At 36.8% G+C, this 27,687-nt stretch overlaps 1 protein-coding gene across 1 annotated transcript in view; it reads left to right on the top strand.

The window, feature by feature from the left end:
- The window catches only part of LOC150099699 (solute carrier family 12 member 2-like), a 497,862-nt gene that overhangs the window by 32,334 nt on the left and 437,841 nt on the right, over positions 1 to 27,687 (top strand). Inside the window, exon 3 of the mRNA XM_090403480.1 lies at positions 10,771 to 10,866. Coding sequence (XP_090259606.1) covers positions 10,771 to 10,866 — 96 coding nt within the window. The remainder of the gene's footprint in view (positions 1 to 10,770; positions 10,867 to 27,687) is intronic.

Genomic DNA, 27,687 nt, shown 5'->3' on the forward strand with positions numbered 1-27,687 from the left:
ACTTTAAATGAGTTTAAATTAAACTTTATTTTTCCCCCCAATTAATATTTGCATTTAATAAAATAATACTGGCATTCTTTTGTGGAAACTGTATGTCTAGTTGAGGTCCCTAATGGACCCTCATCTGTAAAATTGGGCACCAGGTCGATTTGTTTTGTATTACAGTACTTTTTACTTGTATCTTTTACTACAAGTTTAGTAACGGCTGCAGTAGATTCATACAAACGTTTAGTTCATGTTTTGGATACAACCCACAGGATCTCCTGGAAAAAAGCCACCATGCTCCACCATAGTAAATTCAAAAAAGAAAGACTGATTTTTGAATCTTCACTCAGGGATCAACCTAATTTAAACAAATACTGCTGCATAAAACTTCCCAAAATTTGGGAAACATTAATTATCAGAGATCCCTCTTTACAACCTAGGCCACCTGCAAATGCCCATAGAGCACACCACCTAGATAGGACTTTAGTTTCACTCACTTGTTTTCCTTTTCATTGTATTGTATCGTATTTGTGTGTGTTGTTACAAAAAGTTATTTGTAATCCCTGAAGATGTCTCTGTGACTGAGACGAAATATTGGAAGCATTAAAATTAGTTTTAATCCTTTCTCAGTGCTGATAATATTTCATTAAACCTCCAACATGAATTCTTCACAGCACTTAAGTCTCAACACATGGAAACTTTTAGTTCATAGAAACTTCAGAAATATAAAGCAGTAAAAATAACAAGAATGGAAATTATCTGGAATCATATGTGAAGGGAGAATTCATGCTTTCATTTTTTTTTCCTTTTTTCTATGTTGATCCTGTGTATGAGAAGCTTCTGAACTGTAGCACAACCAAGCTGTGACGTGGTGTGGGTTTAAGAATAAAGGAACGTATTGATTTTTCTTTTTTGGAATAACTGGGGGATTGTAGTCATTGGGAAACAATTTGAGAGGACATGTCTGATAATAGGGGTGATGAAATGAAAGAGGAGAAAGTTCAGTGGGCTGTTAACTGATGTTGAGCAGCTTCTCTTTGTTTTATTAGAGGTATACCAAAAAGTATAGTAATGATGGATATCAGTTTATTGGAACAGCATCCATATGAGTACCTATAGAAGAGACAAGGTAGAAACAACTGTCTATAAGATAGCAGTTGGAAAATGTATATGAGAAAGGTATCACTGATTAATCAAATTATCCAACATACTCTCTTCCGAATGACATCAAGAAATTTTAGGGAGTTTTTAGTGCACATCCCAAATATGAGACAGAGTATTTTAATGTTAGGTGGATTTGGGATTTGTACATAGTAAGCATCTGAACAGGTGAGAAACAATGTCTTGAGTGGCAAAGGAAACCATAATTTGTTCTGGAGGCTGAGAAGACTATGGATGTGTTTGGCAGGAAGAACTAAGAGGCTCAAGAAGGGAGATTTTAGCCTGAGAATCTGAGTATTATTGAAAATAAGAGTAGGTGAATTGAGATATTTTTTTCGTGAGAGAAGACAGAACTGTGATTTCATAGCAGTAAAGGTGACCAGGTTATCCTTATCCCACCAAAGAATGATATGGAGATGAGTGTTTAAGGCATTGTTTATAAAATATTTTGAAATTTGGAATCTTTTATGTGCACTGTTTGTCAAATGAATGGAAAGAATGGATTGTAGTAATGACAACAAAATTATGGGTAAGGTTTGAGGTAAATGAAGAAGATTCATTTTTAGGGTATTTTACCAAATGAATTTCATCACACAGGTGATGAAATACATTTGGTGGATATATTTCATCATCTGTGTGAGACTGCTATCCTGCTATATATTTTGTGGATATATTTCATCAGCTGTGTGAAACTGCTATCCTGCTTATTGAAGCCTTGAGATGCTTGAAAAATTATCTTGTTTGGCCTCTTGAGTATGGTTCTGGATGAATTTTAAATCTATAGCATATTAAAATATGCTGCTATAAGTTTGCAACTTTCTTGTGGGTGGAATTTTTAAAGAAATAAAACATGTAAAGATGAAAGAAAGAGGATAGGTGAAAGAACAGAGCCCTTGGGACACTCCACACTGATGGAGAAATCTGAACAAAGAAGGCTATTCACTGGAATGCTGTGAATGTCCATAGAGACAAATAGCTTATTTACGTATTGTGTAGAATGGAAGGCAAGCTGTGTATTATTAGTCTTTAGCAGACCTCTATCCAAAATCCAATCAAATGTCCTGGAAATGTCAAAGAATTACTGCATAGGTTTCTGAAAACCTTTCCATAGTGTTTGTCTGGAGTTAGCTAATGTTGACCAGGAGATCCCATGTAATGCTGTAAGCTGTGGAGCCTCTGGAAGTGAAGAAATTGACTGATAACAACTCTCTCTCTCTCTCTCTCTCTCTCTCTCCATTACTTTCGAAAGGAAAGGAATAAGGTGAAGCGAATTAATCAATAATTTGATGTTAAACTTTTATCTCTATTTTTTTGGAATGGGTTGACTATAGATTTTTTTCACGCTACAAGATAATTATCAACTGAGTATGAGAGAGCATTTGAAGTGATATATATTTTATTCTGAAGCACAGGTTTTCAGCATTTGAGTGGAATTGCAGCAGTGTTTTGTGTGTGTGTGTGTGTGTGTGTGTGTGTGTGTGTGTGTGTGTGTGTGTGTGTGGTGGAGGTATCATCTGGATCAGAAATGGCCATCATACATTTATACCACAGATAGGCAAATGGTCAGACAATCTGAAACTCTTCCCTAGAGACCAAATGGATCTCTTTCAATCCATTTCTGCCCTGCAGTAAGCAGGATATTATTATTATTACCCAAGACTCCCCATGGAGTCAAAGACTTATCAAACACACAGCTCATCATGCCGTGCTTTAAACACACTCAAATTCTCTGCAGACACCATATTATCAGGCAAGGCATTCCAATCATTCACAACTCTGCATGAAAAAACCCTGCTTCTCACTCCCCTACTCACACCCTTCTTATACAGCTTCCAGGGATGACCTATGGTTCTCCCCCCTGATCTCTCACTATTTTCTGTAGAACCTCTCCAGCATTGATCCTATAACAACCCCTTAATAACTTGTAGGTCTCTATCATATCTCCCTTCTTCCTCCTCCCCACCAGACTCTGCAAATTACATCTTCTCCATCTTTCCTCATACTCGACATTCCAGAGGTCAGAAACTACCTTAGTCAGTTGCCTTTGGACCCTTTCCAACATCTCTTCATCCTTCTGAAAACCCAGTGACCAAATCTGGGCACAATAGTCCATGTGTGGCCTAATCAAAGCCTTATACAACAGAACAAGAATCTCCCTACTTCTACATGTCAGTGTCCTCCGCATTATTCCCAGAAGCCTTTGTGTCTTCACAGTTTTGGCGATGTATCCCCTAAATTTTAGATCCTTATCCACTATCACCCCCAAATCTCTTATTTCCTCTACCTCCAACAATATATTCTCAACAAGCATAAATTCTGCATCCCATGTTTGTTTTCCAAATTTTAAAACCTTACATTTTGCAACATTGAACTCACATCCCCATTTCTGTGCCCAATCACTCAATTTATTCAAGTCTTCTTGTAAGGCCAAAACATCTTCACTACTCTTTATGGTTCGTCCCAACTTTGCATCGTCTGCAAACAACTGAATATCTCCATCCAAGTCTTCACCAATATCATTAATATACAAGTTAAACAGCAATGACCCCCTAAAACAGACTCTGAGGCACACCACTACTAACTTTCCTTTTCCTGGATATTGCTCCCCATACACAACTTGTTAATACCTATCAGATAGCCAGTCTCCAATCCAAAGCACCAATCTAATATCCAACCCCATCCACTCTAGTTTGACTACCAACTTATCCTTCAGTAATCTATCAAAAGCCTTTGCAAAATCTAAGTATATTACTGTGTATCCTTCTCCTCTGTCCATGGAAGCAGTCACCTTATTGTAATAAGTAGTAGATTACTAAAACATGAACTTCCTTTAGCAATTCCATGCTATTCATCAAAGATAATACCATTGTTGTCAACCAAATTCTGGATCCTAGTTCTCACAAGCTTCTCCAACAACTTAACTACAACAGCTGACACACAGATACGCCTATAGCTTGATGCTTGAGTTGTATCGCCTCCTTTATGAAGTGGCACAATCTTGCCCTCCTTCCACTCCTTAGGAACTTGACCGAATGCAAGACTCGTATTAAAAAAATATGTCAAGGCAGGTGTCAACTCTCTGGCACATTCCTTCAGAATACATGGTGATATATCATCAAGTCCCACAATCTTATTTACATCTAGTTTTCTCAACTCCCATACACCTCTTGCTCACTTACAGTTAGTCTCTCTCTTCCCCATCATTGACTGCTCTCAATCTCTCCATGAAGTCATGTTCATAACGGTCTTTCAATCTTGTGAATGTGATTTCATGGAGAGATTGAGAGTAGTTGATGATGGGGAAGAGAGAATGACTGTAAATGAGCAAGAGGTGTTAATATTATTATTAAGTTTGCTCATTTAGTATCTCCACCACACTTTCTGCAACAGCTGTCTTTATACCATTTTCGCCAATCAATGCCATCCCTCCATAATCATTCTTTCTTTTGCTGTCTTCATATCGAAAGAACTCCTTAGGATTCTTTTTGGCTTCATTAGCTAACTGCTGTTCATACCTCTCTTTAGCTATCCCTCACCAACCAAGTTACCTGCCTTGCCTGGTCTTTGTGGTCCTCATGGAATTGGTTATTTCCACTTCTCTTATGCAGCCTCCATAATGCCCCTTTTCTCTGTATCGCATGGTTAATCTCTTTATTCATCCATTTCACACCTACCTTATTTAACCTTCTCACCCTTGGAATACATTTAGACATTGCATCTGCTAGATAGTTTTTGAAAATCCCCCAAGCTGCATTGATCTCTTTTCCAGCTAACTCCTCATTCCATGCTACACCTGCAAGCTGTCTCCTGAGCTCTTCGTAATCACCCCATAAGTAGATTATTTAGACATTGCATCTGCTAGATAGTTTTTGAAAATCCCCCAAGCTGCATTGATCTCTTTTCCAGCTAACTCCTCATTCCATGCTACACCTGCAAGCTGTCTCCCGAGCTCTTCATAATCACCCCATAAGTAGATTACATGAATTCACTTCAGTTTAAGTTATTAAGTGATCAACATTTAGTTTAGAGCAGGGTAGAATTGAATATCATATTGAAAAAAAAAAAAGTGTGTAAGAAAGGTTTAAAATGAATTAAAGTTGAGCAGCTTTCTGAGGTAAACTGTACATTGAGATACGCAATTAAAGGGTGACCCATAAATCAAGGAACATTCAGTAGAAAGGGCCTGTGTTTGTGAAGCTGAAAATGGGAGGCATTTATGTGATTTGGTTTTTCATAATTTAAAAAAAAAAAAAAAAAATCTGGTATCATGCAGTTGCTTCACAAAGATGGGGCCTTTTCTACAGTATATTCCATGACTTATGGGCCATCCTGTATTATTCAAGAAAAAAAATGAAGAACTTAAAAGCCAAACAAATCTTGGAAATTCAGTTGTGTATGCTGAAGAAAACAGTGATTGATTCAACCAGAGAGCATCTGTTAATATTATTATTAATAATAATATTATTATTAATATCTGACCTCCATGGAGTCAAAGGACTCATTGTGGGAAGCCCATCCTCTTTCATGTAAAAAAAATCGTTGATCCATGCCTTTAACCTATTCACAGTTTCTGCACTCATTACAATTTCAGGCGATGCATTCCACTCACCGATCACTCTACATGCAGAAAACTTGCTTCTTACTCTCCTACTCAAATCCTCCTTTTACAGCTTCCAGGGATGGTCTCTAGTTCTACCCTTTCCTTTCTCTACTCTATGAAAAATCTCGTCCATATTAATTTGGTTACAACCCTTCACCAACGTATATGTCTCAGTCATATTCCTCTTGTTTTTCTATTCACAAGGCTCTGTAAGTTGCATTCCATCAATCTCTCCTCATACCTGACATTTCATAGACACTAACTGACACTGACTTAGTAAAGCTTCTCTGAATCCTCTCCAATATATCTTCATCCCCTTGAAAACCAGGCAACGAAATCTGTGCTCAGTAGTCCATATGTGGCCTGATCAAAAAAGCGTTACCATAGCCTCTGCATGTCAGTGTCCTCCTTATTGCCATAATCTGTTGTGATGTTCTTACAATTTTAGCAATGTGACCCCTAGACTTCAAGTCTCTGTTTGTCATCACTCTTAGATCCTGATCTCCTTCATTTCCTTAAAAATTCTCCATTAATTGTATACTCTGCATCCCAACCTTACCTACCAAGGTTGGGATGCAGAGACCTTGTACTTTGCAACATTAAGTTGATAGCTCCACTCATTTTCCCACTCACATAATCTATTCAGATCCTTTCTGAAAGGCCACAACATCTCTACTTCTCACTCTTTGAAAACCAAACCAAAACTTGGAGTTTTAGTGGCAATAAACCTTCTCTTAGTAAATTTTTTCTGGACCCAACTCCAACTTTGCATCATTGGCAAACAGTTGCACATCTCCAGTTAAGTCAATCCCAATGTCATTAACTACAAGTTAAACAATATGGTTCCAAAACAGATTCCCATGGCACTCTGCTAGTTACCTTCCTCTTTTGGGATACTATTCCTCCATGCACAAACTGCTGATACCTATCTGACTTTATGAAGGGAAGCGGTGTTAAACTTGATATTAGAATTGGAGATGTTAATCTCAGCTCTTTACTTTATACATATGATGTTATACTCCTAAATCCTAAATTAGAAATGCTCAAATATGGACGTATAAAATTTTTGCAGTGTAGCCACTGTAAAAATTTTATACCTGGCTATTCTGGTTAGATGAATAAAGAGAAATAAAACATTGTGAGAATTGCAGAGGAATTTCCCTACTCAGTGTTGTTCCTGATAAGATTTATGCAAGTAGACTTGAGAAAAGACTAAGAAAAACTGTGGAAGGTAAACTTGGCGAAGGACAAGTTGGGTTCAGGCCACATAGAAATGATACTCCTAAATCCAGCACAAGTCTGCAGGATTTCCTGTGGTGAGGTTGTCTCTGCAGGGATAGAAAAATAAAAACTCCATGATGGACTCAGGAAGTTAAAGAGGCAGTCAAGAAAAAGAAGAAAATGCATTGGAAGTTCTTGGAAAGTAAGTCAGCTTATGCTCTTGGAGACTGGAGGCTGCTGAAAAAGCTTAGAAATTGAGGAAGCAGTGCTGTAAAATGAATCAAAGTTGATAAAGGTGAAATGAAAAATTGAAGATCAAGATATTCCAAATGGCTTGAATTACTTTGATAGATTGCTAAATAAAACAAGCTGTGACAGCAAGGTGGGAGAAAACATTCAAGAGGATTGCAATCAGGAGTAAATATCAATGTTTAGGTAGAAAGAACTATCAAACATCTGAAATGTGGAAAGGATGCTGGAGTAGATGAAATTCGACCAGAAATGCTCAAATATGGATGTATAAAATTTTTACAGTGTAGCCACTGTAAAAATTTTATCCCTGGCTACTCTGATTAGATGAATAAAGAGAAATAAAACATTGTGAGAATTGCAGAGGAATTTCCCTACTGAGTGTTGTTCCTGATAAGATTTATGCAAGTAGACTTGAGAAAAGACTAAGAAAAATTGTGGAAGGTAAACTTGAAGAAGGACAAGTTGGGTTCAGGCCACATAGAAATTGTCAGAATCAGATTTTCAGGTAAGACAATTAGTTGAAATATCAACAGAATATAATAAGAATCTATAAATTTTGTAGATCTGGAAAAAGCATATAATGAAGTGCCAAGATGCTACAGTTTTGTGGTGTAAATGGGATGCTATGTCGAGCAATAACTACAGTAAATTTTAGTTGTAACTCCACAGTTAGAAATGAAGAAGGTACTGGATGAATGGGGAGCTTAAGCATGAAATCTGGAAAAAGAAAGTATTTTGGAGGAAGTACAAGATGAATAATGGAAATAATGTCACATGAATAGTATAATGAATAAGCCAGAAGAGGGACTCAGTAAGGAAAGCAAAAGTAGGGTATGAGCAGAAATTGGCAAATCAGGCAAAGAAAAACCCTAGAGTGTTTCAGTTTAAAGTAAAATCAGTTTAAAGTATTGTTGGATGAGCACTGTGTGCAATAGCATAATGTGTCTCCAACTCCATGAAGGTCAGATGTTAATAATAATAATAATAATAATAATAATAATAATAATATTAATATTCTATTATATTTATTTATTATAATAATAATATTTATTATTATTTTACATATATTTTTTTCAGTAATGAAGACTAAATGTAAAATTTAAAAGTTCTTAGTCATAAAGTACTAGTATTGGAGGAAAAGGTAAAGACTAGTATTGCAGCCACAGATGGCAATTTAGCTTATGCTGATTTACATTATTATGATATCATTCATGTAATTTTATTATCATTTTCTTTAATATCATTGCTCAAAATTGCACGATCTTAAACTATTCTGTAAATAGTAACACTACACATATCTTTCCTATGCAGAAAAAGTGGAGTCATTTCACATGTATTCAATAACTGAAATACCTCATTTTCTGAATTAGTTCAGAAAAATGTGCGTGTGTGTGTGTGTGTGTGTGTGTGTGTGTGTGTGTGTGTGTGTGTGTGTGTGTGTGTGTGTGTGTGTGTGTGTGTGTCTCACATCTGGCTGGGTGTCTGAGTGTGCAAAAAAATAGTGAACAGTCCACAGAATAAATATTCTTAAATATTGTGCCATTTCTCCCTAAACCCCTATTCCAGTTTTGTAAATATTAATATTCCATCAACAGACCCTGTAGTAAGAAAGAATATTAATAAATTTTTAAGACAGAAATTAGGAAACTCACCTGTCAAGAAAATATTACTTTCACTATATAAGAATAAAAATATTATAAAATTCAAATTAAAATCTAAATAAATAAATACATAAATACATTAAAAAAAACTATATTTTGTGACTTTTATCTTGCACTGCATTTAGTTTTCATATCAATGCAATATCGTTTCAATTTCTAGTGAACGTTGGAGAGGTTCAACAGAAAACAATGGTAGATCAGGGGAGAACCAGAGGTCAACCCTGGAAACTGTATAAAGAGGGTGTGAGCAGGGGAGTGAGAATCAGATTTTTTGCATGCAGAGTTGTGAATGATTGGAATGTCTTGCGTTAGAGTGTGGTGTCTGCAATGAATTTAATTGTGTTTAAAGTGCAGTATATAATGAGCTGTTTGTATGATAAAAGGACCTCCTAGATGAGTCTTTGACTCCATGGGGTCTTGGGTAATAATAATAATAATATAACACTTTCAGTGAATTTTTTCCATGATGAGTTTTCCCTGCAATGAATAATTCGTGTGATGAGTTTTTCCGCAATGGATTTTCTCCAGAATGATTTTTCCTCATGATAAATTGTCCTTTGAATTATCCACATCGCGATAAATTGTCCATGAACCTCTAGCTATACTGTTGGTTTTTGTGTCTAGCTGTGTTAAATGCTTCGTTTTCTACACATTTCATTTAGATTTTGTATGGTATGGAGGAGAAAGTTGGGAAGACTCTTTGCAGTCCTGTTTAGCCATTTGGGTAATTTTCTTTTTAAGAAAAAAAAAGTGCATGAATCACATGTGATTCCTGTATTCCATGAATTACATAAGGTCAAGGGTATTATTTTCTTCTAGTGTGTTGTTAATATCATGAAGTGCTATTATAAATAATATTCCTGGACTTTGTAAATAGAATATTCATGACAGGTTATTGAATGTCAATAAATAATAAGTTGGTGATATGGATAAGAGGATAGTTGACAGATAGGCATCAGAAAATAATGGAGGAGCAATATATAGAGGAAGCTTGCACTATCAGTGTTTAATTTCTATGGTTTTGGCATCATAGATAGTTTAAAGAGAGGAGGGATGTCCAGTTTACATGTAGCTGGCAATAGTGATATGAACTTCCTGCAAGAGGAATTTGAATGCACAGATATTGATCCTACTCATATTATGATAATGGCTGCTGTTTCTGTGTTGCAAATTATAAGGTTATGCATTTTGATTTGAAGAAATTGCAAGCTATGTTTGGTGAGACTTTGCTACAAGAAATTGACAAGCTTAGAATTCTAGGAGTTTACAGTGGACAAAAAATTGTTGTTCTGGGTAAGGGGTACACATTACAGAAGTGTAAAAAACAGCTCAGCCAATGGGGTATTGATAAAGAAGTTATTCATCCATATGGGCCTTATGTGACTATTGTTACATGATTATACTCAGATTTGGTGGCCTTCATTTCATTGAGGATGAGGAAATTGCAAAGTGAGTGCAGTGATAGGTACTTCAAGTAATATATCAAGATATGTAGAAATATTCAGTATGAGAATAGAGTAAAGAAATCTGAGTTATATAATTTAATAAATAATTAGAAAAGAGAAGATATGATAGAGACTTACATCTAGCAAGTGAATTTTGTAGAATAGACAATGGAGTCGTTATAACAAAGAGCCATCTCTGGAAGTTAAGGACAAGGTTAATAAGGGAGCAAAGACTAGATTTTTTCTTTTTGAGCAATGAATGAATGGAATGGGTTATCTGAAGGAGTGGTGAGTGCATTATCAGTGAATGTGTTTAAGGAAATGTGTAATAGATATTGTGAGGTTCAGCACGATAATAATGTAGTGACTCCTTGAATCCTATAGAGGTAGCTGAATAATAATCATAGTAATTTTTCATATTCAAGATTGTTTTTCTTCCTTCTAGTTCTTTCCATTGTAATAGTTCTGCTGTCTACAGTGGTCACTGTCATAACAACGACATCCATGTCTGCTATTTGTACAAATGGTGTAGTGAAAGGAGGTAAGTTAAGATAATATAGATATTGTAGTATTTTTCTTTACTCTTTCAAATGCTGCAAATTGTTATTCTCTATTATTGTTATATATAGAAATGATGAGAATCATATGTTGTGAAAAAGCATTTTAAGCATAATTCATAAGTATAAATCGCTTTACTCATTTCAGGAGACAAGCAGTGTTGAGGAGCACTATCTCCCTCACTGGAAATAAATGTAACCCATCAGATCTGAGATTGATCAGTGTAGCAAACCTTCCCACCTCTCTGTATAATCATTCCATGAGGAAACTGCACCTATGTAGGACTGGCTTTAATTATATTACCCTACAATGTAATAAGAGTCATTTCCCAAAGTTTCAAGCTTTACGAAAGTGTCTTTAGTGGCAAGTGAGACCTCCAATATTACTGAGAAATGTATCTTTTGATAGGGAGCTAGCTCCCTATCAAAAGATACATTTCTCAAATATAAGTAGCAGAATTTATTTAGACATTTAAAGGAGGTTTTTCCATCGTTTAGTATATTATAATTTATAAGATTCTATTCTTGTTTTTATTCATAGCATTTATTCTAGAATAAGCAAACAAATTAAAGTTTGCACACTATACCAGTGTATCAATTATAATTATGCTGGTTCCATAAAAATTCATCAAAAGAGTTTATTGAATGGCAATTCATCAAATGACAACTGATTTGATGAATTGTAATTGCAATTCGACTAATTTCTTTTTGGAATTCGTCGAATAAACAATTAATCAAACAGCAAATAAGCGAATGGAATTCATCAAAAAAATAATTTATCGAATAAATAATTCATCAATAATTTTTTGATGAATTATTTCTTAATTCATTGAAAGATAATTTTTCTTGAAAACTATTGTTTTAAAGTGTTTGATAAAAATACCTAAAGTCACCAAGATGTAGACAACATATGTAAGTGGTCATTGAGATGTTTTTTCCAAAATTATTCTGTAAGAGTGCCTGCTACTTCATTGTGTAGATTGTGATTTATCTCTAGACAAAAAAGTTCGTTCTACTTAATTTTTTCACAACAGCAATGATCGGATTGAAATCAAAACTGATAAATTTTAATATACGTCTTAACTTTATAAGACTTATTGTTAAACTGACCATAGATGGTCAGTTTAACTCTATCATCCCTAAATTCCTTATCATCAAAGGACATATTCAATCCATACAAGCCAAAAGAATTTACCAAAGGACTTCATTGGCACTACTCAGAGAAAGAATCCAACACATCAGGTACGAATTGAATATTATTATTATTATTACGGCGTCCTTAGACTCATCGAGGGAGGCCCTAAACATCATGTCCACACAACTATGTGACATTCTCACAGTATCTATCGTACCTTGCCTTGAACTCACTCACCATCATAGCACCCACAACAGACTCTGGCAGCTTTTTCCACTCATTTACCACTCTAAAAGTAAAGAACCCAGCTTTAACACCCTTGCTAACCATACTCTTGCCCAGCTTCCATAGGTGTCCCCTAGTTCTCCCACCACCAGTCCTGATCTCAAAAATATCCTCTGAATTAATCCTACAGAAACCCTTTAGCAATTTGAATGTCTCAATCATATCTCCCCTTTTCTGCCTATCAACTAATTTCTGTAACCCACAAATCTTCAACCTGTTCTCATAAGGTTCATTCCATAGACCTGCTATCATCTTGGTCACTTGCCTCTGGATCCTCTTCACCTCCTCCCCATCAAGAAGAAACCTAGGTGACCAAATCTGGGCACAGTAGTCAAGATGAGGTCTTATCAAGGCTCGGTACAGAGGTACAATAACTTGCTTGTCTCTGCTCGTCAAAGTATTTTTCAACAACCAAGTGAGTTGATGAGCTGATTTAGCCACTTTTGCAATGTGCCCCCTAAACTTCATCTCCCTATCCACCAACACTCCCTGTCTCTGGCCTCATCAGTAAGGACATATTCAATCCATACAAGCCAAAAGAATTTACCAAAGGACTTCATTGGCACTACTCAGAGAAAGAATCCAACACATAAGTGATGTTAATTGCTGCAGCTATTTTGATGACATTTTTAATAGTATAGATTACACGACCTGGAATAATATAGACCACATGATAGAACAGAGCTACGAAAAAACTTTCCAGTTAAATAAAGTCAAACAAATTAGAAAATTTGAAGAACTTTACAAGAAAAAATACCAGACACACAAAGGCCTCCCATATAACAAAGTGATTTTCAACATGTCGAATCACTGCCTTTCCAAACATGAATCAGATATCCTAAAGAAAGATTTTAACTTTTCAATCACTCCAAATTACATTCCTAAAATGGACTTTATGTGTGGAATTGAAAAAAGTCTCTACCCGCTACCATAAGTTGTAGCCAACGATATTAGATTCCAAAGCACGATCATCCTAGCAACAGCAAAACAACCAAAACTGAATACCACTCCATTTGATAGGAATGCTATTCGGAACTTGAGGAAGAACAAAGAAATAATAATAGCTAAAGCAGACAAGGGGAATGCCACCGTCATCCTAAACTCAAAAGACTATTTCAAGAACATAAACAACTTACTATCAGACAGTTCCATGTACAAAATCCTCAACAAAGACCCTACCATGAAGAACCATAATGAGACAAACTTCCTGATCCGTAACATGAATACTTGGCCTGAAGAACTAAAAAGAAAGCTTAAATCCTCACATCCCATCACTCCTAGACTGTATGGGGGTGCCTAAAGTGCATAAGGAAGAAGTACCACTTCGTCCGATTGTGGATGGCAGGTCTTCTCCCACTTACCTATTGGCTAAGCACCTAGCAAACTTACTTAAGGGAAAAATTAGACAAACAGAATCCTACATAAAAAATTCTCAACACTTTGTTGACAAACTCAAAAACGTGAAGATAACACAGACATAATGGCCAGTCTAGATGTAGTATCCTTATTCATGAATGTACCAGTAGAAGAAGTCATGAACATTATAAAAGATCTCTTTCCTGCTGATATTACAAAGATGTTCAAGCTTTGCCTACAATCAAATTTCTTCCAAGTTAACAACAAGGTATACAAACACTTAGAAGGCCTAGCCATGGGCAGCCTTCTGTCATCACCACGTGCAAACCTTTTCATGGAGAAATTTGAAAATGAAATCTTCACCAACATTACTCCTAAACCTTCAATATGGTGGAGATATGTAGATGATATCTTCATCATATGGCAGGACAACATGGAAAACCTACATATGTTTGTCAATAGAATCAACTCACTCCACAAAATCAAATTTACTCTAGAAGTAGAAAACAATGAACAGCTACACTTCTTGGTCATACTAGTTAAAAGACAAGGTAACAATTTCAAACTGTCCATTTACAAAAAACCTACGGACACTGGACAATATCTACATTACTCTTCAAACCATCATAGATCACATAAACAGAGCATCATCCATATGTTGAGAAATCAAGCCAGAAACTTTATCTCCGACGATGAAGAAGTTCAGACAGAACTGTCCCAAATCGCTATAACACTATTGCAAAATGGTTATCATCATAACATCATCAACAAATTTCTATACAAAGATAACCAACAAGAAAGAACAGTCTCCCAGCAAATTTCAACAGCAGTCATCCCCTTTATGGGTTCAATTTCCACCAAAATTGCAAGATTGTTAAAGGCCCATAACATCAGGGTTGTATTTAAACCAACTACTAGCATCAGACAGGTTCTAAGGTATCCTAAAGACAGTGTTCCATTTTATAAATATCCAGGTGTATATAATCTTCCATGTACGTGTGGTCTTTCATACATTGGACAAACTTCGAGAAGCCTGGAAATAAGACAGAAAGAACATGTTGGCAATGTAAATCACTACAGAACAATCACTTCCGGGTTAGCACATCACTTTTCAACGTCAAACCACACGACAGACTGGAATAACAGCTCTATGCCCTACGTAGACGAAGATTACAGACATTGATTATTTAAAGAAGCAGCAGTAGTGCTACATACTGGCAGCAGCCTAAATAGAAATCAAGGGGCTATACTGAACGATACTTGGAAAAATCTAATTAATTCCCTCAGTTCAACAGAACTACAATACGTGAATAATCATATTACGCGTTTGCATGTTTGTTCATGTCACGCAAATGTGTTACCTTAGCTACCTAACAGGTACTAACTAACGTTTTTTGTATTCTGAAACCATTTTTGCATTTATCATTTTTTTTTTTATACTGTGCAAGCCTTGAGAAAGCTAGTCAGTTACTAGCGAAACTGGTAGGCAATATTGTGCGAACATATGTACGAATTAAAAATCTATGGTCAATTTAACATTTTATGACCAAAAAAATATGTATAATTTAAATATGTCTTAACTATAAAATTTCATTCAGCTGGAGGGGAATTATTAATATCAGCATGTGTAGCATGGAATAAGGAGTTTGCTGGAAAAGAGATCAATGCAGCATGGGGGATTTTCAAAAACTATCTAGTAGATGCAATGTCTAAATGTATTCCAAGGGTGAGAAGGTTAAATAAGGTAGGTGTGAGATGGATGAATAAAGAGATTAAGCATGACATATATAGAGAAAAAGGGCATTGTGGAGGCAGCATAAGAGAAGTGGAAGTAACCAATTTCATGAGGTCTACAAAGACCAGGCAAGGAGAGTGACTTGGTTGGTGAGAGTAGCTAAAGAGAGGTATGAACAGCAGTTAGCTAATAAAGCCAAAAAGAATCCTAGGGAGTTCTTTCGATATGTAGCCAGCAAAAGAAAGAATGATTATGGAAGGATGACATTGATTGGAAGCAGGTTTTTTTTCATGCAGAGTTGTGAATGATTGGAATGCCTTGCCTGAGAATATGGTGTCTGCAGAGAATTTGAGTGTGTTTAAAGCACAGTATGATGAGCTGTGTGTTTGATAAAAGGACCTCCTAGATGAGTCTTTGACTCCATGGGTTTCTTGGGTAATAATAATTTCTTTATTGAAATATTCTAATAAAAGCGATTCTGTTGGAACTAAAACTGAACCATAGAGACTTCTTGTGCATTTTACAAATTCCAATGTTTGTGTGTATTCCACTCAATCAGAGTTATTGCAATATAAAATGTCGAGATGTTGTCTCTTGGTAGTCCCAAATATAGTTGAACTGAAAACTGGTACTTCAGTCAATCTTTTCCAAATCTGAGTAAAATTCATCCCATGTAAGTAGTGTTTATGCGTGTGTGTGTGTGCAGAAGTTACATATTAATGCTGCTATTATTAGCAATAATTTTGGAGCCTCTGTAGTTCAGTTGGTATAAATGAAGCCTTTTAGTTAGAAAAATCTGAGTTTGAATCGCATGCATTAAGTGAAAAATTTTTAATTGAATTAATCCTCATTTCTTCATTTGAATTCTCTTCGAATGAAGGTGAGTTATCTTGGGTGTTTCATCTCTGTATGCAGGATGAAGTGCCTGAGTTTCCAGGAGTAAAACCCTGCCATTACCATAATTACCAGATAACTCACTTGAAGATAATTCATGTTGTTTATTATTTTAATGGTATAATAGAACACAGAAATTAAGTAAATAATTAATTTATTAACTTGATGCTGATATTTCGCTGGTATTATAACCAGCATCTTCAGAGCACAAAAACACTGTTTGTCACAATACGCAAGACTAAAACAACATGGTGTACTTAATTAAACAAAATTGTAGCAGCAACACAAAGACTAGAGTCCTGATTTTGGCGCCCTCTATCTGGAAAAAAAAAAAAAAAAAACGCTATCATATATTACTAGAGTCCTAGAAAAGTGCTAGTTCTTTCTTAATATGACTGTCTCCCAGATCTTCGGCAAGTTAATACAGCCATATTTATTGAGATTTGGAGTGTGTTTTAGGGCTTCTGTCGCCTCTAAGAACAATCTCTCTGATTTATATGGGTTTCTGTGTAGTACTTTTGTGTTTTTCCAGTTGATCCTGTGTGCAGAGGTATCCAGAGCATGGTCTGCTAGGCCCGACTTCCCATAATGATAATTCCGGACGTATCGTTTATGTTCGCTGATGCGGATATTCACAGTTCTTCCTGTTTGACTGTAGTAGGCTTGATTGCACGAGCAGGGTACTTGGTAGACTCCTGGATGTGATAAAGGAGGAATGCTGTCCTTGGGTGAGCAGATGAGGGTGGCTAATTTGCTACATGGTCTGAATGTAGTGCGTAGTTTATGTTTATTGAGAATTCTTGAGATCTTTTCGGATGTGCCTTTAATGTAAGGGATGGTGACTGTTTTGTTGTAGTTCTCTGTGGTGGATGGTGGGAGGGGTTTCTTAGGAGTGTTTAGTATTTTGTTTATTTTTTGTGGATTGTAGCTGTTGGCCAAGAAGGTGTGGCGTAAGTGAGTCAGTTCAGCAGTAAGAGCCTTGTCATTTGAACAGATTGCTCTCGCTCTATGGGTTCTGCCTGTATGTGTGGGTTTTCTGAAAACTGAAAATGATAAGGAACCATCTGGGAGACGTGTGATGAGTGTATCCAGGAAGGGCAGACAGTTGTTGGCTTCCAGTTCCATAGTAAAGTGGATTTTTGGATGTTGGCTATTTAAATGTGCTAAGAATGTTTTCAATGTCTCAGGGCCATGTGGCCAAATAGCAAGCACATCATCAACATAGCGTAGCCAAAGTGTTGGTTTGAGAGTGGCTGTATTGATTGCTTGTTTTTCCAGGTGTTCTATGTAAAAGTTGGCTAGGGGGGGGAAAGGGGGACGCCCATGGCTGTCCCGTCAATTTGTTTGTATATTTTCCCTTTCCATGTGAAATATCCTGCATGTATTGTGAATTTGAATAGTTCAAATATATCAGGGGGGAAGTGTGACTTCAGTAGATTGAGGGTTTCTATTAGTGGTACATTTGTGAATAGTGAAGTGATGTCAAAGCTTACTATTAAGTCTGAGCTTTTTAGGGTGAGGTGTTGTAAGATGCTTTTTAGGTGTGCTGAATTTTTGACAAAGGAGGGAGAATTGTTAGTGAGAGTGGCTAGTAGCTTCGCTAAATGTCTAGCCAGTTTGTATGTGGGACTATTTATACTGTCCACAATTGGGCGTAGGGGTGTGCCTGGTTTGTGAATTTTTGGTGATCCATAGATCCTCGGTGTTTTAACATGGAAGGGTTTGAGTTTGTTAACTGTGTCTTTGGGCCAGGAAGTGACTTTTTTTAATAATTTTCGTGCCTTATTCTTTTGTGTGTTGGTGGGATTGCGATGAAGATGCTGGTTATAATACCAGCGAAATATCAGCATCAAGTTAATAAATTAATTATTTACTTAGTTTCTGTGTTCTATTATACCGTTAAAATAATAAACAACATATTCGACGAACACATAAGTCTGTCCACACGTTTGAAGATAATTAAATTGAAGAGGACTAATAAAAATTCGTTGCTTCTTGTATGGGATGTGAACTGAGGATTTTCTAACTAAAAGGCTTTGTTTATACCAACTGAATTATGGAGGCTCCATTATTATTGTTAATAATAGTAGTATTAATATGTGATTTCTGCAAACACACACCAGTTATATTAACTCAGATTTGGAATTTGAACCTTTTACAAAAATTTGTCGAGCCATGTTCATGGTTCCCATGAACAAGCTCGTCTATGGACATAAAACACTTACTGGATAAAGAAACAAGGGAAACTATCTTGTTCTCTAATTATTCCCTAGTAAAATATTGCTACCCCACCAGCCATTCGGTTAAGGAGAGAGGAAGATAAGGGGGAATAATAATAATAATAATTAAGATTTTTTTACATGATCTTTTCCAAATTGTGTAAAACACACAAAAGACATGAAAGGCATATACTGACTGAAAAGAATATTCCTCAAAAAAAAAAAAAAAAAGCCACACATGTCTACATGACATATAAAGGCAATATCATGCTAAGCTTCAGTTACATCCAAGTTAATCCATTAAAAACTGCAGGTCTTTTTGATAAATTCGATTCACATGTCTTATAATTAATTTTTCGGTGAACTGTTCATTTAATGCTTTGTAGTTTTGACAAATTTTAATTTTTCAATGAATTGTTGGTTTTTGATGAATTGCCTTTCGACATATTTTGTTTTCAATTAATTGCTGTTCTTCGATGAATTGCTTTTTTGAGGAACTACCTTTCGATTAACTGTTGTTTGATGAACTGTTTTTTGATTCATTGTTCATTCTATAAATTGCCTTTTGGTAAATTGGTGTTTGGTAAATTTTCTGGATATCTATTATGCCATTCAGTTAGAGGCATGAATGCATTTTTTGGTTTCTCTTCCACAACAAACTTTTTGTTGTGGGAGAGAAATGAAAGCTCTCACTAACAAGCTTTTAATTCTTCCTGCAGGATTTTTCTCAAACTACAATTTGAATAATAATTTGATAATTATCTATAGCTCAGCAGAAAGACTTACTGCAACCATCTGAAATTCTTCATGTACTGAAAATATGGTTACATGGTTATACACCAATTAAAAAAAAGCTGCCTACAACAGGGGTCTTCAACCTTTCAGAGAGTGCGGTCTGCATTAAAAACTTCAATGAAGCCTCAGGCCACTAAGCTATACTGCGATAACTAGAATTGTAAGATGCTTTCCAGATTCACAAGGAATGCTGTGCATTTCATACATTACATAAAATCCCATAAAAATAAACAAACTCAGCTTTAAGAGCGTAGGTAGGAGCCAGGTTCATGATAAGTAAATACAATCAATACTTGAAAAAAGATAATTTAATGAGGAAAACATTTTTTTACAATGTTAATGGGAAACTTGGCAATGCTTTTCCTTGACCAGCTTGTCGATGTTAACATCAATGTTGGAAGTTGTTATGTGCAGAGTATTCTCGAGATGTTGGTCCGTAATCTGAGTTCTTGTCTTGGACTTCACATATACTTCTTTCTGCAGAAGAACTGCTCACATAAGTATGTGCTTCTAACAAAGCACACATCTTCAAAGCATGCCGGCGAAGATTAGGGAATGCGTCCTCAGAAATGTAGTCTTTGTAAAATGTAAGTAAGGGCATATTGAATAATTTTTCTCTCAAAGAAGAGTTGTTTTGGAGTTCAAGCAGCTCCATTTGTACTGAGCCTGGCATTTCGGCAGCATTGACACTGAATGGCATTGAAAATAAATCTAAAGAAGATTGTTGGTTTACGAAAATCACTAAATCTCTCTTTGAATTCACTTCGCAGCACGGCTAATTTTGTAGTGTATTCATCAAGAGATGAACAGTTGGACTCAGCGAGAAGCTAAAAATGAGTTAAGTCTTTTTTTGCGAGTTGTGCCTCCCAAAGTTTGAGCTTGGCCACAAAAGCTTTGATGTGATCAAAGAGAGTGTGCACCAGTTGATCTTTGGATTGTAGCCACATATTTAGGCCATTCATATGCAACAAGATGTTGGTCACAAAGGCGAAGTCTATCATCCACTTCGGATCGTTGAATTCCGCAATCGGCTTCCCCTTGGTTTGCACGAACCTTCCCTCTGCTCAACCAATGCACATTTATAATAAACCACATTGCCATGATACGCTTCGCACTCTTGGGTCAAAAACTCTTGGAATTGACAATGATTTATTCCTCTTGCCCTAATAATGTTGATGATAGTCACAATAACTTTCATGACATTCTCAGATCCAATAGTTTTTGCACACAAATTCTCCTGGGATGAAATCTTTTCCTTCTAGTTCCAATTCTTTCCATAGCAGCGCAACAAACCCTTCATTCTTTCCCACCATAGCAGGGGCACAATCAATTACCACACCCTCGAGGTTGGTTAAGCTGAGGTCAAAATGCTGGAAGTTTTCTTGGCAGCTTCAAGAATATCAGTGCCTTTCGTCATTCCCTTCATAGGTACGAGAACTAGCAATTCTTCTGTCACAGTCAATCGTTAATCAATGGCTTGACAAAGACAGTCAATTGTGCTGTATCTTTCACATCTGTGCTCTCATCTAAAGCAAGTGAATATGACGTAAATTTGGACGACCATTTTTTTAAAAGTTCTTTCAATGTCATTGGCAAGTTCTTCAACACGTTGTGCTACAGTTACCCCAGACAAACTCGGTTTTTTAAACACTTCCTTATTATTTGGGCACAGAATTTCCCCAGCAGCAATGAGACACTCTTTCACAAACTCACAGTCCAAGAAGGCTTTTGGTTTTTTAGAAATTTTTTCAGCTATTACATAACTTACTTTGATGCATGCTTCACTCTCTTCCCTCTGCCTTTTAAATGTACCCCTGCTGGCATTTTAAATCAATTTGGAGACGGTTCACTTTGTCCACACGAAGTTACTCTTGACGGTGATCGAAATTGGATGCATGCTTTATCTCATTGTGTCAATTTATATTGTATTCTTTTGATACTGACACTGACTCACGACAAATTAAACACACTGGCTTATCATCGATCAGCACAAAAAAGTATAAATTGGTCCACTTTTCATTAAAAACCCGACAAGAATTACTTGATTTACACTTTTACTCGGAGACGGCATAGTGATGGAAGGTGAACCCAAAAACGGATCCAAAATGGCCGTGTAACGGTTATTATCCACTGAATATGTCTCACACTAATGAAAAAAGCCTGGCAATATAAAATCACAATAGGCTATGGCTGAGATGACGAACCTGCTTGCACTTCACACTATCACACTGTTCATGACTGACTGACTGACTGTGGATGAGATCCTCTTGTATTTATATGAAAATAACAAAGTATCGAGAACCTTTGAGATGTATCTGGAGGGCACTAGACAGCGCACTCGAACGAACTACTGCTTCAGCCATCTACCTGAGACGTTAGTACTAGTACTTATGTACCGCTTGGCGCTGGTAGATGGCGGAAGAAGCATGTCTATTTAATATTTATTTTTATAGGATTTTATGTAAGGTATCAAATGCACAGTGTTCCTTGTGAATCTGGAAAGCATCTTACAATTCTAAATACCACAGTATAGCTTAGTGACCCACAGGGCTTCATTGAAATTATTTTTTATTTAATCACTTTTTAATGTTAAGTAGTTATTTTTTCAAAATGGCTGACAGGTCACGGCAAAGAGCTCCATAGGCCATACGTTGAAGATCCCTGGCCTACAACATTCTGAAATTCCTATATATATTTTTAATATAACATGAACATTGTGAGAGGGCTTAGATAATTTCAAAACCCTTATCCAGACATAGTGCTTGTTTTAAAGCCACTTTCTTCCTTCAATAATAAGTAGGATAAAAATCATCCATCTCAAGTTTTTGTTAACGTCCATGACACAAGGATTTGAATACACAGACTCTAATAAAGTATAGTAAAAATATGGTTATATACCATTTTGGTGCATAAAAATTCATCTTCTACATCAAGTTAACTCCAAGTATCTTCACGAGTCCAGATTCCTGCTGACAAGAGCTCACAAAGAAACTGGTGAAACTAGTATGACATATTATTATTATTATTACCCCCAAGACCTCATGGAGCCAAAGACTCATCTGGGAGGTCAATTTATCACACACACACACACACACACACACACACACACACACACACACACACACACACACACACACACACACACACACACACACACACACACAGCTCATCATACCATGTCTTAAACACACTCAAACTCCTTGCAGACACCACACTCTCAGGCAAGGCATTCCAATCATTTACAACTCTGCACAAAAAAAACCTGCCTCTCACTCCCCTACTCACACCCTCTTTATATAGTTTCCAGGGATGACCTCTGGTTCTCCCCTGATCTCCCACTATTTTCTGCAGAACTACTCCACCATTGATCCTATATCAACTCCCTTACCAACTTGTAGGTCTCTATCATATCTCCGTTCTTCCTCCTGTCCACCAGACTCTGCAAATTACATCTTCTCAATCTTTTCTCATACTCAACATTGCAGAGGTCAGAAACTACCTTAGTCAGTTGCCTTTGGACCTTCTCCAACATCTCTTCAGCCTTCTGAAAACCAGGTGACCAAATCTGGGCACAATAGTCCATTTGTGGCCTAATCAAAGCCTTATACAACGGAACAAGAATCTCCCTACTTCTACATGTCAGTGTCTGCCGCATCATTCCCAGAAGCCTTTGTGTTGTCTTTACAATTTTGGCTATGTATCCCCTAAATTTTAGATCCTTATCAACTATCACCCCCAGATCTCTTATTTCCTCCACCTCCAACAATATATCTTTCACCAAGCATAAATTCTGCATTCCATGTTTGTTTTCCAAATTTTAAAACATTACATTTTGCAACATTGAACTCACATCCCCATTTGCTTGCCCAATCACTCAATTTATTCATGTCTTCTTGCAAGGCCACAACATTTTCACTACTCTTTATGGCTCATCCCAACTTTGCATCATCTCTATCCAAATCTTCACCAATATCATTAATGTGCAAGTTAAACAGTAATGGCCTTAAAACAGACCCCTGAGGCACTCCACTAGTGACTTTCCCTTTACTTGATATTGCTCTCCCATACACAACTTGTTGATACCTGTCAGATAGCCAGTCTCCAATCCAATGCACTAATCTAATATCCAACCCCATCTGCTCTAGTTTGACTGTTAACTTATCATGAGGTACTCGATCAAAAGCCTTTGCGAAATCCAAGTATATTACTGTGTATCCTTCTCCTCTGTCCAAGGAAGCAGTCAATTTATTATAATAAGTAAGTAGATTACTAAAACATGATCTCCTTTTAGCAAATTCATGCTGTCCATCAAAGATAATACCATTGTAGTAACCCAACTCTGGATCCTAGTTCTCACAAGCTTCTCCAACAACTTAACCACAACACCTGACACAGAGATAGGCCTATAGTTTGATGCTTGAGTTTGATCACCTCCTTTATGAAGTGGCACAATCTTGCCCTCCTTCCACTCCGTAGGAACTTGACCAAGTGCAAGACTCGTATTAAAAAAATATGTCAAGGCAGGTGTCAACTCTCTGGCACATTCCTTCAGAATACGCAGTGATATATTATCAAGTTCCACAGCCTTATTAACATCTAGTTTACTAAACTCCCCATACACCTCTTACTCACTTACAGTCAGTCTCTCTTCCCCATCATCAACTGCTCTCAATCTCTCCATGAAGTCACATTCACAAGATTAAAAGACCTTTATGAACTGCTCATTAAGTATCTCCACCACAGTTTCCTCAACAGCTGTCTTTATACCTATTTCTCCAATCAAGTCACCTGCCTTGCCTGGTCTTTGTAGTCCTCATGGAATTGGTTATTTCCACTGCTCTTATGCTGCCTCCACAATGCCCTTTTTCTCTCTGTCGCATGCTTGATCTCTTTATTCATCCATCTCACACCTACCTTATTTAACCTTCTCACCCTTGGAATACATTTAGACATTGCATTTACTAGAAAGTTTTTGAAAATCCTCCAAGCTGTATTGATCTCTTTTCCAGATAACTCCTCATTCCATGCTACACCCGCAAGCTGTCTCCTGAGCCCTTCAAAATCACCCCCCCCCCTTGTAGTTCCACATATATCCTCTTCTCACAGTGGTCCTCACACTGCTGGCAACCACCCAGGTAATCACCTCATGGTCACTCTCACCAATTGGTGGATGATTCTAAACATAATGTAGAGCAGTGTATACTTTCCAGAAAATGTGCTATACATTATGGGACATATAGAGCAAACTTGTACTGGTAGTTCCTGTGTAGTGAAGTTGGCTGTTCTCATTTTACAAGTAACTAGTTATGGAGCTACATGATATGCAAATATTTACTGTTTGTTTATTTTAGAATTAAAATATGGATGAAAGAAAGAATATCATATATTATCAACTATAATGTTATCCAACTGTTAATGACAGTTTTTTCTTATGGAATCTCGAGTTTTTCATCCTGCATACAGACAAATCGGCCATTTCAGAACACACGCAATTTACAGACATGGTATACTAGTTGTGGTGGTGGTGGGCGGTAGATGGCATTGATGGAGATGATTCGTAGTAGAGGTTTGGTGTAGTGATTGAGACAGTTGTATCAGTTGAGACAGTTGTAGGTGTCCTCCCGCGATGAGTCTTTGGACTCCTTGGAGGTGTCAGGAATAATAACAGTAATAATAATAATAATAATATATTATCCAGTTTAAGAGAAAACCTGCTAACTTTTCTTGATTACTTTAATATTCATTACTACAACTGAAGCTCTTTACCAGTTTTTTGTCAAATTGTGATTTAAAATCATTCAACATATGTCAGCATTCACCATGCTCTTAGGCAATGTATACTACTTTCCAACTCCTCTCCATGCAAAGAGCCTGCTCCTCACTCTGTTATTCACACATTCCTTATACAGTTGATAGGGATATCTTATTTAATCCTCTCCAGTCTATGAACAGTTTCTTCCCCATTAACCTGATAACAACCCTAACCAACTTATATGCCTCAATCATGGTTGAAATCATAATAGGAAGATAAATGAAAAGATACAGTATTTTTCGCAAGGCCAAAAGATTGAATAAGGTAGGTGTAAAATGGATGGATAAGGGGCTTAAGCATGAAATCTGAAAGAAGTAGGTACTTTGGAGGCAGTACAAGATGAATAATGGTAATAATCAGTTTCATGAATAGTATAAAGAACAAACCATGAGAGTGACTCAGTTAGTAAGGAAAAGAAAAGTGCATTATGAGCAGAAATTGTCAAATCAGGTGAAGAAAAACCCCAGAGAGTTTTTTAGATATGTGGCAACTAGAAGGAAGAATGATCATGGTAAAATGATGTTAATGGATGAAAATGGTAGAATAGTAACTGCTGCAGAAAACATTCTTGAGGTATTTAGTGATCAATTTATAAGGGTTTTTCATCCTGATCAGAGTGGAATCGTGAGGAACTTAAGTGTAGAGGACATAGGAGGGGATGGCTTAATTGTGAGTGGGCAGGAGGTATTTGAGGAAGTAAATAACCTTGATGTCAATACGGTGATAGGATTTTATGACATATCACCATGCGTGTTAAGGGAATGTTCCAGGGAATTGGCAGTAGCATTGGCATGCCTGTTTAATAAGTCTTGCAACAGCACAGGTTTCAAGGGTGTGAAGAGGAGATAAAATTGTTCCACAGTAAAGGTGGTGGTAAGGCTGTGGCTTCAAATTATAGGCCAATCTGTATATCTGGAGTTGTGGTGTAGAGAGATTGGTGAGAAGTGGGATACAGAAATGGGTTTGATAACAGCAGTATTCTCTGTAGTTATCGGCATGGGTTTGTTAAATGGAGATCATGTTTTACTAACTGCCTTATGTACTATAACAAGATGACATACCTTGTTCAGGGGAGATGCATATACAGTGGTTTATTTTGATTTTGCAAAAGCTTTTGATAGACTGCTAAATGACAAACTATTAAATAAATTGAAACTGAGTTGGATCAGTGATGGGGGGGGGATATCCTCTAAGAGGAAGGTCACTAGTGGTGTACTGCCGGATCAGTTTTGGGACCATTGTTGTTCAATTTTTATATTAATGATATTGGGATGGTTTTAACTAGTGATATGCAACTGTTTGCAGATGATACAAAATTGGGGAGAGCAATGGAGAGTCGAGCAGATGTTATGGCTTTGCAGTAGAACTTGAATAGTTCTACTACAAGGCAGGCCATAACTTTACATGAATGGACATGTAAGTAGAATTGTCAGTTCAATGTTGCAAAGTGTAAAGATTTGAAATTTGGTAAGCAATGATGGGCTGCAAAGTATACATTTGGTGGGGAAACCTTAAAGAAGGTAGAGGAAATGAGAGAGAGAGAGATCTGGGAGTGGTGAGGAGCAAGGAGCTGAAATTCAGTGGCCACATTGCTTAAGTTGTGAAGACATCACATCAGATATTGTCAATAATCCAGAGGATCCTGACATGCAGAAATAAAAAGGTTACGATGACATTGTAAAGGGTGTCCCAAAATTCACGCAAGATTTAAATTTAGCGCCATTTGTGCGGTAAAGTGTTGCCAATGAGAAAAAAAAGACAGCGTGACAGCTGACAGTTCAGGGTTATTAAAAATGGAGCGCTACATGAAAGAACAACGCATTTTCATTGTTGAGCAATATTTTAAAAATAATGAAAGTTTGGCAGCTACAGTTCTCAATTTTCGTACAAAATATGGTCGGAATAGTGATTTAACTTCATCAACTGTGAAAAGATTAATTAAAAAATTCAAGGAAACTGGATCGATTAGTGATCTTATACACTCCGGCCGTCCTTCAACAAGTTGTTCAACAGAAAACATCGAAGCAGTTCGTAAGAGTGTTGCTGACAGTCCAGGAACATCAATTTGGCACCGCGGTCTTGAATTGGGCATTTCGAGAAGCTCTCTACAGCTTATTCTCACGAAAGATTTGTATCTTTATGCTAACAAAGTGCAATTGACTCAAGAACTGAAGCCTACTGACCACACACAGTGAAGAGAGTTCGTTGAATGGATTATGGAACAACAAGTGGATGCTTATTTTTCGAACAAAATCATCCTCTTCAGCGATGAGGCTCATTTTCATCTTGATGGCTTCGTTAATCGACAAAATTGTCGCATTTGGGGTTCAGAAAATCCACAAGTGATTGTTGAGAAACAAATGCATCCACAACGTGTCACTGTTTGGTGTGGATTTTTGGCTGGAGGCATCATCGGTCCATTCTTCTTTGAAAATGCGGCTAGTAAGGCAATAATAGTTAACGGTGCTCGCTATCGCGACATGATAATCCAGTTTGTTATGCCTAAATTGCAAGATATGGATGTGGACGACATGTGGTTTCAACAAGACGGTGCCACATGCCATACAGCCCGAG

Source organism: Typopeltis vanoorti, chromosome 14 (assembly GCF_054136105.1).
Source record: "Typopeltis vanoorti isolate ZY-2024b chromosome 14, IOZ_Tvanoo_1.0, whole genome shotgun sequence".
NCBI classification, from domain to species: domain Eukaryota; kingdom Metazoa; phylum Arthropoda; class Arachnida; order Uropygi; family Thelyphonidae; genus Typopeltis; species Typopeltis vanoorti.